The sequence below is a fragment of the Haemorhous mexicanus genome, chromosome 2 (assembly GCF_027477595.1).
Source record: "Haemorhous mexicanus isolate bHaeMex1 chromosome 2, bHaeMex1.pri, whole genome shotgun sequence".
In the NCBI taxonomy this organism is placed as follows: domain Eukaryota; kingdom Metazoa; phylum Chordata; class Aves; order Passeriformes; family Fringillidae; genus Haemorhous; species Haemorhous mexicanus.
The window spans coordinates 47,598,804-47,614,593 of NC_082342.1; the positions used below are offsets into that span (position 1 = coordinate 47,598,804).

The window sequence follows — 15,790 nt, forward strand, 5'->3', positions numbered from 1 at the left end:
ACCACATATAGCACTATGTCTGCATAGGCCTGTGACTGAAATGACAAAGGATAGTTTTATGTTGTATAAATTTCAGTTATGCAATTTCAATTTCTTGAAATCTCTCTTCTCACTCATATGTTGCTCCTCAAATAACAGCTATTTATGATTGTCACTTCTACACTGTGCCTCCTATGTTCCACCTGCACTTCATAGTTCTACAAAACGCATTCTTCTATAAAAATGTTAATTTTTGCCAGATTTCCCCCATCCTGTAAACTCAGCTCTCCCTGTTCTGTCACCTCAGTTTTCCCTCTGCTTTCCAAGCTTTTCCTTTTTACACTGATGCTTCTCCGGTGTGATCCACAAAGGTAGATTAGCTAAGCTTTGGTCCTGGGCTCCTCAAGGCAAGGAAAAATATTTGTATCATAGCAATTATTTAGAGACCTAATTTTAACTGCTGAAGTGTGAAGGTCAGAAAGAGCAGGAAACAGGATTCCTTGGTGTAGTCTTACCTCAGCACACAAAGAAAAGTTATGGTATCAATACTTTCTTGGAGCACAAAACAGCTAATCAGCCTCCTGCTATCATGCAAGGACATTACTACATCCAAACATGTTCCTGTAGAGCTTTAAAAAAACTGGCCAACTTTGTTGAGTGTTTATTGCATTGATATTTTCTCCTTATTTCCAGATGCTCCAGTTGGTTTTATTTTATTTTGGAGAGAGTTTTATGTTCTCTCAGAGCACCTCTTGATTAAAATCAGATCATTCAGTTGCTTTCCCAATGTGTTTTCAGTCTAATTTCAGACTTGACATGGCAAAGAGTATAATAAAACTTAGCAGAAAGATACAGAGAGAAAACTGAAGCGCCCAGTAATAAAAGATTACATGGTTCTCCAGCAGAGTCTAATAAACACAGTGGTGAAGCAAGTTTAAAATGAAATCACAGTAAACAACTACTTTCTTGCTGATTACCACTGGTAAAATAAGCACTTCTGAAACAATGCTATTTTTGTACAAAAGGATTATTCACAGGCACATCGTGCATGATAGCAGCTAAATGCCAGGAACAATGGAAGGCAAACCTTGAGCTCATCTGTCTGTCACAGCATTTTCTGTTTTACAAGGTGATCATGCAGCTCAGAGGATGGAGGGCTCTTGCCATGGGAGAGGCCATTGGCTTTGCAGCTTGGGCAGCTCCGTTTGCCTCATGGGTTTTTGGGAAGGAGGGAAAGAAGCACCTGTGAGGGGCTGCTGCTGCAAGGTGCTCAATCCAGTCCAACAGGTATACTTAATTTTACCCTTCCTGGGTAAAACATATATCCTGGGTTGGATAATTCTGTAAAAGAAGTGGTTAAAATCCTGGCTACAAGCAGGGTGACAGACAAACTGAAAGAACAAGGCTGTCCACAAAGACTTTCAGCTATGCAACAATGCAAGAAAAATGCATCTCCAGCAGCTGGTATCAGGATTTCTTTTAGCATTGCAATAATGGAAAAGTGGGGATAAAACCAAGGTCCCTTGGATGTTCAGGGCCCAGGAGATAAGAGCAGAGAAGAATAATAATGAGTGCTGCTAACTTCCTTCATCATACAGTAGTTGATTAAAAAAAATATATATATATAAAAGGCCTTGGGCAAAATTTGAACTATGTACGTTGCTGATGAACAGCACAGTGAGCTGGAGTTGACTGAGCATGGATTTTTTCTAGTAGAGCTAGAGGTAAATGGCTTTGTCATCCATTACAATTTCCCAGCTTGCTTAGATTTCCTCCCTGGAACAAAGCCAGGATATTATGGGGAGAGGGAGGGTTGTTATGTGCATGGAATGAACAAGAAAATCTCCTGTCTCAGGCTGCGACGTGCTGCCTGGAGCTGAAAGGCCCAAATTCAAGTCCCTTCACTCCCAGCCTTCTGTCTGCAGACAGCAGCTGCCAGGCTGTTATCCAAAGCGCCCCTTTCGTAGTGCTGCTGTTCTACACTCCCTACATACACAGATGGATCACATGGACAGATGTGAGGACTGTTCTGCCTTTGGCCCATGGGATGACCTAGGGAAAGCGAGGATGTTTCTTTCTCTCACTTGGAGGCTCCCCCATGGCAGAGTGCCCTGGCTCACACAAAAGGGATGCAGGCTTGAGGCTGCACCGTCCTCCAGGGCTGGGTCTGAGCCAGGCACAGGGTTTGACTGAACACGTGCTTTATTCCATAGCAAAAGCTGGAGTGACTGTTGCGTGGAATTGGCTCTGAAATGCATCCCAACTGTTTTAGGGGAAGCATGTGAGGGTCTGTTAACACGTGATCAGATTTAAATTGTGGATTGTTATGCTTAAACTTCACTCCGGTCTAACTGAGCAGTAAAAATTTCTTTTTTCTCTCTCGGTGATACCCACTGCTACTGTTAGTCGACGTTTCACCAACCACTAGCCATGTTCTCTATTTAAAAATATAATCAAAGTCAGCTCCTCCAAATTCCCTGAAAACTCTGTAAACTATTAAGAAGAGCAAAAATATTAAATGTGGAAGGTCATTACTCTGATCCTGCCATTCTAAAATGTATTGGCTAATGAATAAAGTAAATTTTAGTGTTTTTTTAGTGCATAGTTACAGTTAAAACATTGTCCTTCTTTCCTCCCTTTGCAATAATTTTACTCAGCCCCACTTTGCATTAGTAGATGTATGCATGTGCAGCTTTAGAATTCTGGTGTTATAATTAGATCTGTGTATTTGGTCAGGCAAGCTCAAGGTTGTCTACTTATTTCTTCATAGTCTGGATCTGTGTTCTACTCCTAGTACCATTTAACACCCTGTTGAATTCAGCAAAAGCCTAGTAACCTTCCTTGGTCGGCATCACATGCATGCTTTTTTTTCTTTTTTTAAATTCTCACCATCACATGTGGGAGGTTTCTTCTTTACCAGAACAAGAAAAGGATATTTTTCAAAAGTAAGAATAGAAAATGAATATGTAAAATTGTCCTTAAGCTTCATAAAGAATCATCTCCTGAAACTGAAATAATTGTCCATATCACCCAGACTACCCTCTTCTAAAATTTGTGGGGAAAGAAAGAAAAAGAATATTTGCTTCTGAGCTGGGCAGCCTGGGAAGCAGAATTGTCAGCCATAGTAAAACCATTCCAGCTCAGAATCTCTGAAGGACACTTCTAGTATCTTTGCAGGATCTTAACTGACCTTAACAGTGCATATGGAACAAAAATTTATTTTATTTTGGTGGTAAAATCCATTCTATCTACAGTCCTAGGTTTTCAAACCATGTTTAAATCACTGGGTTTCACCTATTGTAGTGGGAGTATGTAAAGTCCTGGAAGACTTCCACACAGATGGCCTTAATCCCATGGGGAGATAGCAGATTATTACCAGGGTTATTGGCATTCATGGAGTGCTTGGTCTGGCTGGCAAATGATGACATCAATCTTGGTGAAAAAGGGATCATGCATTATTCTACATGCAATCAAGTGCTAAATTTAAACACTGGTGGGACAATAAATTTTTTTGCAAGAAGGGTCATTAATAGGCAAGGGCCTGAACAACCAAACCTTTACTTACATGAACAGCCTTAGCTCACAGAGGTTATCTCATTAGGCAACTGCCTTACTGAAAAAAGGGCCTTGTAATACAGGGATTGAGGAATTAGTATCTGCAAGAACAACTTTTCTAATTATAGACTAAAAAAAATTCTTGTATGAAAGTCCATTTGTGGGATTTAGAAGTATGTACGCTTTCTGCTTCTTAACAATGGGAATCGAGAGAAAACTGGGAGTTATCAAGGTTCCAATGAGTACAAACCTTGTTGTAAAATTCAAAATCTATCCCCTTAATATAATGTCCTCTATCACACAGTGGCCAATCCTGTTTGAGCCAGAAACCTAATCCCCATAAATGTCATACTGTTTATATGGTATGCTTGAATTCACTATAACTAATGACCAATTTATTCTTGAAAGAGGGCACTCTTGAAGATATTGTGTCCTTTATTTTCATGCCAGACAAAATAAGGGTTTTTCATGACTGCACCATTGATATTTTTTATTTATATATTCAAATGTAATTATAATAGTTAATCAGAGCAAAGGACTAATGCACAGTAACAACAGAGATTTTTTTCCTCCCCTGATTTCTGAAACTTTCTGTATTCTGCTCATGGGTATTCCATTTGGTTGGCTCACAGCCAATGTGATCAAGAATACCAAGGTATGTGTTATTTCCCTTTTAGTTTACAATGCTTCTCTTCTGACTCTTCTTGTTAAACATTGTAAAATTAGTTGCCAGAAAGAGCAAGAACAATCTCTGCTTTTCATTCATTTTAACTAAAGCAGAAATATTGCAAAACTGTACATGAACACACAGAGAAGGGGCTGGGACAGCAGGAAGGAGTTAAACATTTGCTGAGGTCTGTACTACTGTCCACTCCCTGAATCCATTTTTCACTCTCTACTGTTTAGGAAAAACCTTGGAATAATAATCATACTAATACACAAGACACACTTTCACTATTTTCTAATCCTAAAAGCAAGGTATAATGTGAATAATTGAAGGCATTGGGCAACAGGTAAAATTAATGCACAAAGGATTTTCAATTTATTTAAGGTAATTTAGCTTGCAGTAGCTTTGTGTTGCCTCTCCCAATATGTAAAACATGAAGACACAGTCATATATTCTAGTTCAATAAATAAGTAGTCCTAGCTATTCACTTTTGCAATAAACACATCTCAAGTTAGTAAATTCTTTGGTTTTGAACTTTATCCAATCCCCAGTTTGGTTATTTCTACCATAAACAGGGCTAACATTCTAAGGTATCTTCATACCTTTATTATATCTCCTAATACTGTTTTCTGTGCAAAAGGCCATTCTTATGGTGTTGTTTGGGTTTTTTCAAATGAATTATTTCTAATAATCTGGTAACTTCTGAACAGCAGCCTCAGATGAACTGCTGCACCTTCACAAACTCGCACATGCTTTTGGGATTAAATGCTATTAAATGCTATCCTTTTCCCACTTTCAGTTTAGGCTAAAGGATTCAGTGGGGCCTGGTCAGGGAGCACAGCACTACTGGTCTATACCTTGGTTGCTTCTGTGTGGGTTCAGAAGCATTCCTCCAGTGGCACAGGCCAGGATGAGTGGTCCCCACGCCCCTCACCCTGTTTTGCAGCCCCCCCTATTCATCTGCAGCTTTGCAAAGAATAGTGGGAGGAAAGAGGGAATGGCCTGAGGATTGATGTGCTGTTTCAGCCTGTGGTGGTTGTTTTCTCCTCTAAGGCAGCGAGTATAGAGCACTGATTAATGCAGACCTCAGACGTGCACGTTGGAGGAAGGCAAGGAGGAAGGAAAAAAGTGCAGGCAGAATGCCAGTGAGGCTATGGATGTGTGTGTGTGAGAAGGGTTGGACACGTGTGTGAGGAATGCTGGGCTGAGAATCATGGAACCATATAATAATTTGGGTTGGAATGGACTTTTAACACTCGCTGGGTCCAACCCCCCTGCATGGGGAGGGGTGTTTTAGCAATGACCCCAGCTAGGCACCTGAGGGAGCTGAGTGAGAGAAGCAGTGGGCAAATGAGTGGGCTTGTCTCAGTACTGGACTGTCTTTCCTCTCTGTGCAGCACCCCTCAAGCATCAAACTCTATTATTCTGGGGAGGGGAAGGAGTAATGGAAACCCCTATTCCTCTGATTTTAGAGGAAGCATTGAGTCCTTTTACAAATCAATGGGACAATCCCAACCATCTTGAATGTAGTTCATTCTATGCAGTATAAATCTTTCCCCAGAACAATCAGAGAGTTAATAGTGCCTGGCCAAATTTCACAAGATGTGGTGCATTTACTTATCAGAGACAAAAGACAGTACAGAAGAAATCTGCCTTGAAGCAGCAAAGTGCTTAAATGCTCAGCTAGCCAGGTTCTGTCCACTCCTGTGAAAGGTTTTTGGCTATCAGGGTCAGCAGATCTAAGGGATCTTTGTTCTTGACTGAAGATTTTTCCAACTCATGTCACAGCTTACCCTGTACAGTTTTTCCTCCAGGCTTTTTAGCCACTAGAAAGGATGGATATTTTCTGTTTCTTCCTATAGCCCTGTAACTTACACCAGAGCTTTATAGCAGATCTCCTTCCAGCACATGGGGTTAGTCTAGAGCACACATGGAACCAATGGAACCTCCCGGCCATCAGATCTTGTCCCATGTTGCCAGACACTACCACATCAGTTTGTTACTTTTGGAAATGTGAAGAGCTCCATCCTAATGGTAATTATTTTTTCTGCCCTGTTAGCACTTCTGAAAGAACTTTTCAAATAATAGATTTTCTTACGTTTAGAAATCATCCGATTTTTGGCTTAATTGCCTTAATGGGGGAGCTCATACTTGTTTGTTCTTGACTAAAACGCCTGCGATGCACTTAGCCTTGGTAAGGCAAGTTTTCACACATATTCCCACCAGGAGTCCCGGGCACCGCTTCGCTCCCACAGACTGACACCAGCCTCCCCGAGCAAGGACGGGCACGCTGGCTGCGCGGAGGGATGGGGTTTTGGGGCCGGCGGGGGCTCGGCACCCGGGTGCGGTACGGTGCGAGCGTGTCTGGCGGGCGGGCACACGGCAGCCGCGGGGTGAAGGCGCCGGGGGTGCCTCGGTGCGGGCGCTCTGGTCGCGGCGCGTCTGCGTGGCTGGGGCCGGGGGCGACGGGGCTGGCTGCAGTCGGTGCCTCCAGCGGTACGTCCGGCTGGTTTGGGGAAGGGGCTGCGGGCCGCTCTCAGCGTGGCGGCGGAGGTGGGCAGGGAGGGCGGGGGTTGCGCGGCCCCGGGCGCTGCGGGCGGCGGCGGCGCGGGGTGCGGCGGCGGCGGCGGGCCGGGGGCGCGGGCGGTGCCGCCGCCGCGGGGCCGTGCGGGGCGGCGGCCGGCGGGCCGGGCCCTGACGTCAGCGGCCGGGGCGGCTGCGGCTGCGGGCGGCGCTCCCCGAAGCGGCGGTGCCTCCGCTCCTGCGCTCACTCCGCGCTGCCGCAGCCCCCAGCGCCCGCGGCGCCCGGGCGCTCCCTCGCCGCGCAGGTAAGGGGGCTCCGGGGCGGGCGGCGGCTCCGGCACGGCGGGGCAGGACCCGCTCGGCTCCGGCAGCCCGGAGCCGCCGGGGCGCGGGGCTCTGGCACCCGGCCGCCGCTCCCTGGCTTCCTTTCCCGCGGCAACTAGTTGGGGGAGCGGCCGGGCGGTGCTGCTCGGGGTGCCGAGGAATTGGCGAAGTCGGAGCGGCGGCGCGGTGCCCCGTCCCAGCGCCCCTGGGCCGCCCGCGGCAGGGAGACGGGGCCGCTCGGAGCGGGGCGCAGGGCGGAGGCTGCCGCAGCCGGGTTTGGGGCGGGGGGAGCTGCGCAGGGTGGGTGCCTCGGGGCGCTGATGTGTCCGGCTCCCTTTGCAGGCTGCTCGGGTACTTCAGAGCGAGCGAAAGGCTGAGCCGGCAGCATCCCGGGCATTTCCAGCAAGCGCCCGCCGGCAGCCCGACACCGACTGAAATTTAGACGTCTTCGGAGAGGGGAGGAAGATCCTCATCTTCCGTAGCCTCCTCAATGAGTGCCAAGCTCTCCAAAGAGTTGAGGCTGTCCCTGCCGCCTTGTCTTCTGAACAGGACATCCGCCACCTTAAATACCAGCAGCACCTGCATCACGCAAGTGGGTCAACTCTTTCAGTCCTTCTCATCCACCCTGGTTTTAATTGTCCTGGTCACCCTCATCTTCTGCCTGATCCTCCTCTCCCTCACCACCTTCCACATCCACAAGAGGAAGATGAAGAAGCGGAAAATGCAAAAGGCTCAGGAGGAGTATGAACGGGACCACTGCGCCCGCAGCAGCAATAGCAGCAGCCAGCACCCTGGGACAGTGGTGCAGGGAGAGGCGCCCCAAGGAAGAGACAGCCGACTTGGAAGACCCCCCCAGGACTCGGAGATCCAGCGCTCCTCTCCCTCGGCAGCCCCCAGCTCTCAGCAAGCACAGGCTTGTTTGGACGCAGCTGGCGTGGGGCTCCTGCAGACGGTGATTTTGTCATGATGGTTTGGGGGAGACCTCGTGAAGGCACTGATTGATGTTTGTAAATATCTGAGTGATTACTCTAGTCCCCGAAGAAGAAGAAAACATTGCTAATTCAGATGAACGAACAAGCCCATGATCCAAGCGCATGACAGATCACATTGCGTTTTTCATTGACTGTTGTGAGGAAAGGATGCATCTTTTTACTGGAGAAGGAGCTGCACACAGCTACTCAATATCAAGTCATCCACCTGCACGAGAGGGTCAGGGGTAGGGGGTCCCTTTCCTCTGGACATTATTACTCCAAGTACAGGGGGTTTCCCGCTGCTCTTGGAATTCCCACTGCACCCTGTGTCATTGTTACATGGTGTGGGTTGGGGTGTGGGGGGAGAGGCAGGTCTGGTGCGTGCCTTGGGACCCTTCTGTCAGAGCAGACTGGTGGTACACTGTGGTCTCTCCTTTTGAGCTGGGATCTATGCCCCTGTCCCACCCCTCTCACTCCTTTCCAGAACTGGTGTTCCAGAGCTTGGTGTAGTAATGGCCATCCCTAGTTGGGCTTAACCGCAAGCACCCTCAGACCCCACAGCCCTGTGCCCCCAGCTGCAGCACTGAGTGACCCACTCACTATCTGGAGGATGGAGTCATCTGTCTCCATAGAGTGGTGTCTGAGCTTTCCTCTCCCATGAGCTCCCTTCTTCTTGAAAAGCACCCCTTTCCCCATGCCATCACCCGTGAAACCCAACCCCAGTACTGTTCTGTGTGGGAGGGAGGGGTAATGTGCAGTAACTTGCCTGTGCCCTCCCGGGGGAGGTTGTCTTTGTACCTCCTGTTGGTCCTGAAACAATCCAGTTCTGCACCAGGCACCCTGCACTGAATGCCTGCGTTTACAGCTTTGTCTCCCAGCAAGGAATCCTGCAGCAGTACAGATCTTGCTTCTACTTTTTTAGGCTGATGTGTATTTTCAACCCTCCTAATCTCATAGACAATTAGGGACAGACAACACTTAATTTTATATTATGTCCTGTCTTGGGAAACAAATAATGCAGTTGAAAATGTCCACTCCCAAACCCTGGCAGATATTTATTTTTGAAGTGGCTGTTGTGAAGTGGTGTAGTTTATCCCTAGCAAGCACAGAGAGTTTTGTTGTCTCTGGATGGTGGGTGTGAGTGGCTGCTGGTACTGTGTGTGTTGGAGGATGCAGTATGGTTTACAGAAAATGCATCTTTGCTTAGTGATCAAATCAATGACCATTACTTGAAGGTGCCTTAACAGCATGCCGTGTCCAAACTTTGAAACATATAGTGTGATATGGTAGCAGAGGCAGCCCTCTACTGTGCATACTAACATCTAAAAATTGCAGCAAAGAAAAAGTGATCCTGAGGGATTTATTTTTTTCTTTTCTTTCTGTTCCATCATTTAAAGTGATTTGAGGGTATAGTAATAGCCCATAGTTTTTAATATTCTGTATCCTTTGTATTTCTTCTCGTACATGCTCTGTCTGCCAGGGTGTCTGATTGAAGAAATCCCGGACACATAGACCAGGAAGTCTGGAGCTGTAATCTATTCGTGAATGTCTTTAACCAGTATAAAACTGGGAAAGAGAATGGCAAAAGTCCTCCATACTCTTATAATACCCCCAAAATGCAGAGATTTCAGGCAGTATTTCTGTTACCCAGTTTTCTCGCTTCCTGATCTTTCCTGGTGTGATGGGAAATTGCTGTTAAGTTTGGATCTGTGCGTCCATCGTTTTAGGGAAGAGCTGTACCAGGGGAGCCGCTCCACCCGCTGAGGTTAGTGTGGAGAGCTGCCGTGCGTGCGACTGAGCGAGGGGTGTTTACGGGAGCCGTGGCTGGCTCTTGCTGATAATGGCTACTTCGTTGTTGCTGGGCAAGGAAATTGGCTTTGTTTTGTTTCCCCCTAATAAAGGATGCATGAACTTTTGTGTTTAACCTCCTTATGCAACTGCGGCACAGTATTGCACCACAGGGAATAGATTTAGGGCGATGAGGAGTGTTCAGTGAGCACTAATGGAGCTTCCTGACCGTTGATCTCCACTAAATAGAGAGGTATTACTTTCCCCTTTATTTTGTGCCTTTAAACCACTCCCCACCCCATCCCAAACCAACAGTGTATAATTTTGAGTTTTATAAAAGCAATAAGATGTTCCAAGTCACTCCAGTGCGTTTCTGGTTGATGATTCCACTTCTTTAGTGTCTGAAGTCAGATACTCTTCCTTCTGCCTTATGCACTCAAGGCATGCAATAATTCCCCAGAAGTGTACTGCTTGTCACATCTCATTGCAGTTATAAAATTGCCCTGTTTTTGAAGAAAAAAAGAAGGATGGAGAGATAGATATATATATCTTTATATATATATTATGGATATACAGGTATATGTATTATTTATATAATCTCATGCCACTGAAAGTAGTTGCGAAAGTGTGACTAGAGTTAAAATATTATCATGTAAAACTCTATCCTTTGTTAATTAGCTTTGATTTAATATTTTAATATCTCTGTATTTATGTAAATCTGTGTAAATTATATGGTCTATTAGTAAAATTTCATACTGACTTTAATTTTTGCAGAACTCTGAGCTTCTTGTGGTGTCATCTAAGGTTTTTTATTTCTAAAGTTAAATTAGACAAGATATGAGAAGTTGTAAATTCCTATTATCACACAGAATTACTGCAATAAGGTTCATGCATATTCCCAGTACACAGCCCTATCTTGAGGTATAGCAAGCTTATGAGGTTTAGTTGAACGGTCTCAGGAGATCTAGCTGATACAAGCAGGACACGTAGGTTTGGTTTTCATTTTCATGAAACAATAAGCAATCTAGGGAATAGATGTGGATTTTTAAAACAGAGTTTATGCTTGGAGGTTCTGTCAAATCAATTGCTTCAAAACCCTACAGCTACAGCTAAACTTCTGCACTTAGCATTCAGTATTAATAAGGCTGATGCTTCTTTCCCCTCCTACTTAAACTAGGAAAGAGTAGAAAATTGTTCATATTTCTAAAGCATACATTTTCAGCTAAATGTGAAACTGCCCAAAGGGTTTTGAATATACATATTTTATGCAAGTGTAATATCTATGTATCTGTATCCATATATTTAAATATTTTTGTGTAACCTTTTCTACGATATTTGATAGAGATGCTGGGTAAATGCTTGTACCCTTCTCGAACATGAGCAAGGATTTTTACCCTCTCGATGCGGACGTTCTTTTTCCTGTGAATTTGCACTGGTTTCGACGAGTGACGGTGACAACTGGGCAGCTGTGTTCTGACTGATGGAAGCACAGACTGTCTTCGCTCTGTTAGGGGCTCAAATCCTCCAGCTGGATTTTCCTGGTTCTGAATTGGAGCTGGTTGGCCACTAGCATCCCGCATGTGTAAGAAAATGAAGTGCTGTGGGGCTCAATAGTTCCTGTCCGGTTCAGCCGTTGTTCCATGGAAGAATCATGACAGCAGTGACTCCTTTTGTAGAGCCTAGTGAGAAGAGAGCTGATGAGCAATGTGATGGCCATGCTGGGACTGCATTGGAGCATCAGCGATGCCTCGTGCTGCACTCCTGTCCTCAGAGCCTGCTGCTGCCCTGGGGATTCATCCAGCTCCCGCTGGCATCAGCAGGAGTGGCTTGCACTGACTGCCGAGGGACCGGGAGCCCGTCTGTAGCCCGCATGGAAGGTGACAGCTCTCCACATCACCACCCTGCTCTGCTCCTGTCCTAGTAGTCTTCACAGGGATGGAAACCACTGCCTCCCACGAGGGCTGGGTGCTTCAGCCTGGTGGCACTGGGGAACCTGCACTGCTCCTGTTAGCTCTGCTTCTGTGGACTGAGGCACTTAGGTTCCTACGTGGATGACGGACAGGGAATGTCATTTCATTCGAATATATCATTTCCGGCATTTTTTTCTTTGGGGGTTTGTCTACTGCAAATGTAGCTTCAGATAAAATTTGCCGGGCTCTCCATCCAGACATGTTTTAACTTTTGATACATCTCTCTCAGATGTATATCTGTAAGTTTATAGATATATATCTCAAAGGAAATGCTGGACAAAAAGCAAAGAACAGAGACTTCACATTACTGACAAAACTGTCCTATGATGGAAAAAGAAAAGTTTTTTTTTTTAATTTAAAATTAATTTTAGAGGCTGCATCTTTAATGTAAATAGCAAGTTACTCTGTGAATAATGTTTTCCATAGCATTTCTGAGTAATTGCTATCTTGTTTCTGGAAAGCCGTGTCCAGTGTTATGAAGCAACTGTGCTTTTTTTCTTCTGTTGTTATGAATATGAGTGCAACTTTAATGTAGGGAGGAAAAAAGAACAGGATTTGACTCTTTATATAGGATTGAATTATTTTAAATCCAGTTATAGAATTTAGTTGCTTTTTTTTCTTTCTTGTGGTTATTCTCTCTGCACGTTCACAATTTTTCTATGGGTACTTGAAACCCTACATTTTAATAAGTATGCAAGATATGAACGGAAACATGACAAATTATGTAGGAAATATTATTTTTCCTCCTTTGTGTAAATAGTAAAATTTATAATGACTTAGATACTGTTTCATTACATTTCTCATCTCTGTAGAATTTGGCATGACACATATACAAACCTTTAATAGCACTTTCATTTATGTTAGAAGTTAGTACTACTTTTATCCAGGATTGACTTACTCATCTCTTTCAGGTGTCCAACATTTTTCCCCTAAGCCAAGTTTTCCATCTGATTGCAAAATAAATTTCTAGTAGACAGAGCCTCCTTCTGTTTTTAGTCTTTTACATGTTGGTCTCTGGTCTGAATCCAGCCAAACTCATTAGTGTAGAAAATGTGTTACGATCTTGCAAGAACTGGATGGTGTATGAGCCTTGAGGAGAGAGGTGACTGGCAAGCAAACAGGTGAAATGCCTGGCAATGGAAATAGTTGGCTTTCCTGCGTGGAGTTGTGGAAGGGAAGCCTCCCCTTCCACTGGATGGACCTGGGTGAAGGGCGACCCGTTCCAGCCACAGCAGAGACAAGTATCGATGTCCTTGCTGATCCTGTTGCTCTAAAATGTCATTTTCTATATGACACTAGATCTTTTTTCTGTAAATTATGTGTAATGTATTTCTTACTCAAGTCAAAGAGGTTTTCATTGCTTCATCAGTACTATATGTTCTCTGTGGATATTTAGAAGAATTAATTTTCCAACCCTTTTAACCTAATACCTCTACAAGCATCAATTTTGTATGAGTTAGGAAATAAATAAATATTTGGATCAGAACCCTGTCAGTAAAGATTGCCTTTATTTATATAATCCGGTGTTCCAGTTGGCTTTTCTTTGTTGTTTCCTTCCTTGAAATGAAGCAATATAATCTCTTCATTATCTTACTTTTCTAAGAGGACAAAGACTTTAAAGTAAAAACTGCAAAATACGGACATATAAACAGGAAACATTTTGACATTTTATAGCAGAATGAAATCATGTAGACTTTTGTTGTTGTTGTTTCCCAGTAATTCTTTGACCTCTGTTTCTCATACCACTGCCAATCAAGGAAAAATTTAATCTAAAATCTTAGAAAGAACTTACATAAAACACATGCTTTGCTTTTATGGTTTTAGCTTTCCTTACTACACGGTCAGTGACCAAGTACATGTTAAAACTTTTCAAATGGTATCCCAGGGGATTATGACTGCTATAAGCAAGGGGCCAGTATAGTAGATTCTAAGGTGGAAATATTAGCTCTACAATACAGTAAAAGCAGGAAGGGCTGTGGGGTGAATTTGGGATTCTAAAAGAGTGCCTTAATTTTGTTCCTGGCTCTGTCACTCACATTGTGAGGCTCTCGGCTTCCAAGCTCTTTATATAATAATGTAACTAATCTATTAAACAGAGTTGGAGCCTGCAAATATACAGCCCTGAAATGAATAAACTGAGCATCATCTACATAAAAGAATACTCAGAGCATAATACAAATTAGAAGAGTCTTTATGCTGTAATCACCTGGCTTGGATTGTTCAAGTGCTTGCACTTGGCAGCGAGATCCAAGTGGCACACTGCGCAGCTGGGAGACGGATGGCTGGGCAAGATGCTTGAACAGTCACACCAAGAGGCTCAATTTAATTTTTAATTTGAAGTGGAATACGTATTATGGAGGAGAGCCAAGAAAACTAATGTTTATTTTACCATTTCATCACACATGGCACTTCTTTTCTCAGTGCAGAAAACAGCCGTGTATGGTTTTAAACAGAGTGCTGACTAAGGTGATAGGAATATAGGAAAAGATAATTCTTGGGAATAAACCCATTGCTAATGAAATTCATGGCACAACCTCCTTGAATTCATGGGGCCTCGACTGTGCCCAAGAAAATACCAGATCTCAGTCTCTGCTGGCTGTCCATCCCTTGCCAGTGTCATCAGACTCTTGACTTCTCAGTATTTCTAGGTCACATGGGTTGCTCCTGTTTTTTCACTCACCATCCATACAGTGAAGGATCACTTGGGATTACCTACATGTGACATGCTTTTGCTCACTTTTCTTTTGCTTTTGTTGTGTCCTGCTATCTGACTTTCCACTAGAGAGCCTGTCTGTCTGCCCTTTCCTCTAGGGATAGGCTATGTTGGCCAGCTTATCTCTTCTTCCTAATGGTTAATCTCAGCCTATGTCTGACATTAGGAAATTCCTCACTGTAAGCCATCGGTTGGTTTGATTTCTGCAAAGATTCTATAGGACTTTGCTGTCATCTTGGTCCAGCTTGTCACACATTTACCCACAGCCCAACCACTCTGCAGCAAGACACAAGTTTTTGAGAAAGTGCTAGACTTCAAAACAGCCTGAGAAATACCAGCACAATCCCCAGCATAGTCTACTGGCATTGGAACAGCATCACATTTCCTGATTAAGCTGCCAACCCAATACCACAGGCTGGAACTGCTGAGAAATCAACATTCTTTTATATCTATAATTTCCATCTTTCTATCATTTACAGGAACACTACTGTAAGGAAAAGCATCAGTTACTGTAGAAAGGAGACAAAATAAGGGAGAGGCTATGATTATGAGTATTAATATACAAATATTTGTAAAACCTGTGGGACAGATAAGATCAACTGAATGTCTAGTAATGGCTAGCCACTCAGTCCACATTTTCTTCTTTTAAATCACATTATCACAATCCATCCTATTACATGTGGTCTTGAATGTTTTTAGACACATCCTTTTATTTTGCTGCTGTCAGTGAGCCTGTACTTGTTTATGGACTCCAGTTAAACTCTTTAAAGTCTATTTGTTTTCATTACAGAAATAGAGTTTCTATTAAATCATCCTTTGAACAGGCCTCAGCAGTAGCATAGGGGAGCCTTCACTTCCAGCACACTTCTTAGAGCTTGTTCAATCTGGTAAACATGATGTATAAAGGAGGACAGCAGTCCAGATCATCCTATGGGGTCACTGCAAAAATCTGTAAACAATGATTGCATCCAAAATGGAAGCAAGATACCTATTTAATCCTCAGATGGCCACGACTTTTTACCTGTCTACAATGAAGCAAGATCAAAACATCTCAGCTCACTGCTTGAATTATTTTGGATTTATGTACTGCTGCTGGAGCTGAGCTGACTATGAGCCATTACCTATCTGACAGAGCTTCTCTGAGGTCAGTTCTCCCTGAGATAAAGGGATGAGGATGAGCCTGGTGTAGGAGTGGAAAAGGTGGGTGATGTGTGACAGACGGGTGTTAGCAGGACTGTTTGCATAGCACTGTAGCCAGACTGCAGGTCTAAGGGCAGATTCCTCAGCCCCTATACTTGCA

The 15,790-nt window shown here is 44.1% G+C and overlaps 1 protein-coding gene across 1 annotated transcript; it reads left to right on the forward strand.

Annotated features, from left to right (window-relative positions):
* Nucleotides 1-6,923: 6,923 nt before the first annotated feature.
* On the forward strand, nucleotides 6,924-13,263 carry C2H11orf87 (chromosome 2 C11orf87 homolog). The gene is made up of 2 exons (XM_059838673.1): nucleotides 6,924-7,029; nucleotides 7,391-13,263. The coding sequence occupies exon 2, from the start codon at nucleotides 7,539-7,541 to the stop codon at nucleotides 8,013-8,015; it is 477 nt and encodes a 158-aa protein (XP_059694656.1). The 5' UTR covers nucleotides 6,924-7,029; nucleotides 7,391-7,538; the 3' UTR covers nucleotides 8,016-13,263.
* Nucleotides 13,264-15,790: the final 2,527 nt, after the last annotated feature.

Excerpts from the sequence above, each read along its gene's own strand:
- C2H11orf87 (XM_059838673.1), top strand. The coding sequence starts at position 7,539 with ATGAGTGCCAAGCTCTCCAAAGAGTTGAGGCTGTCCCTGCCGCCTTGT.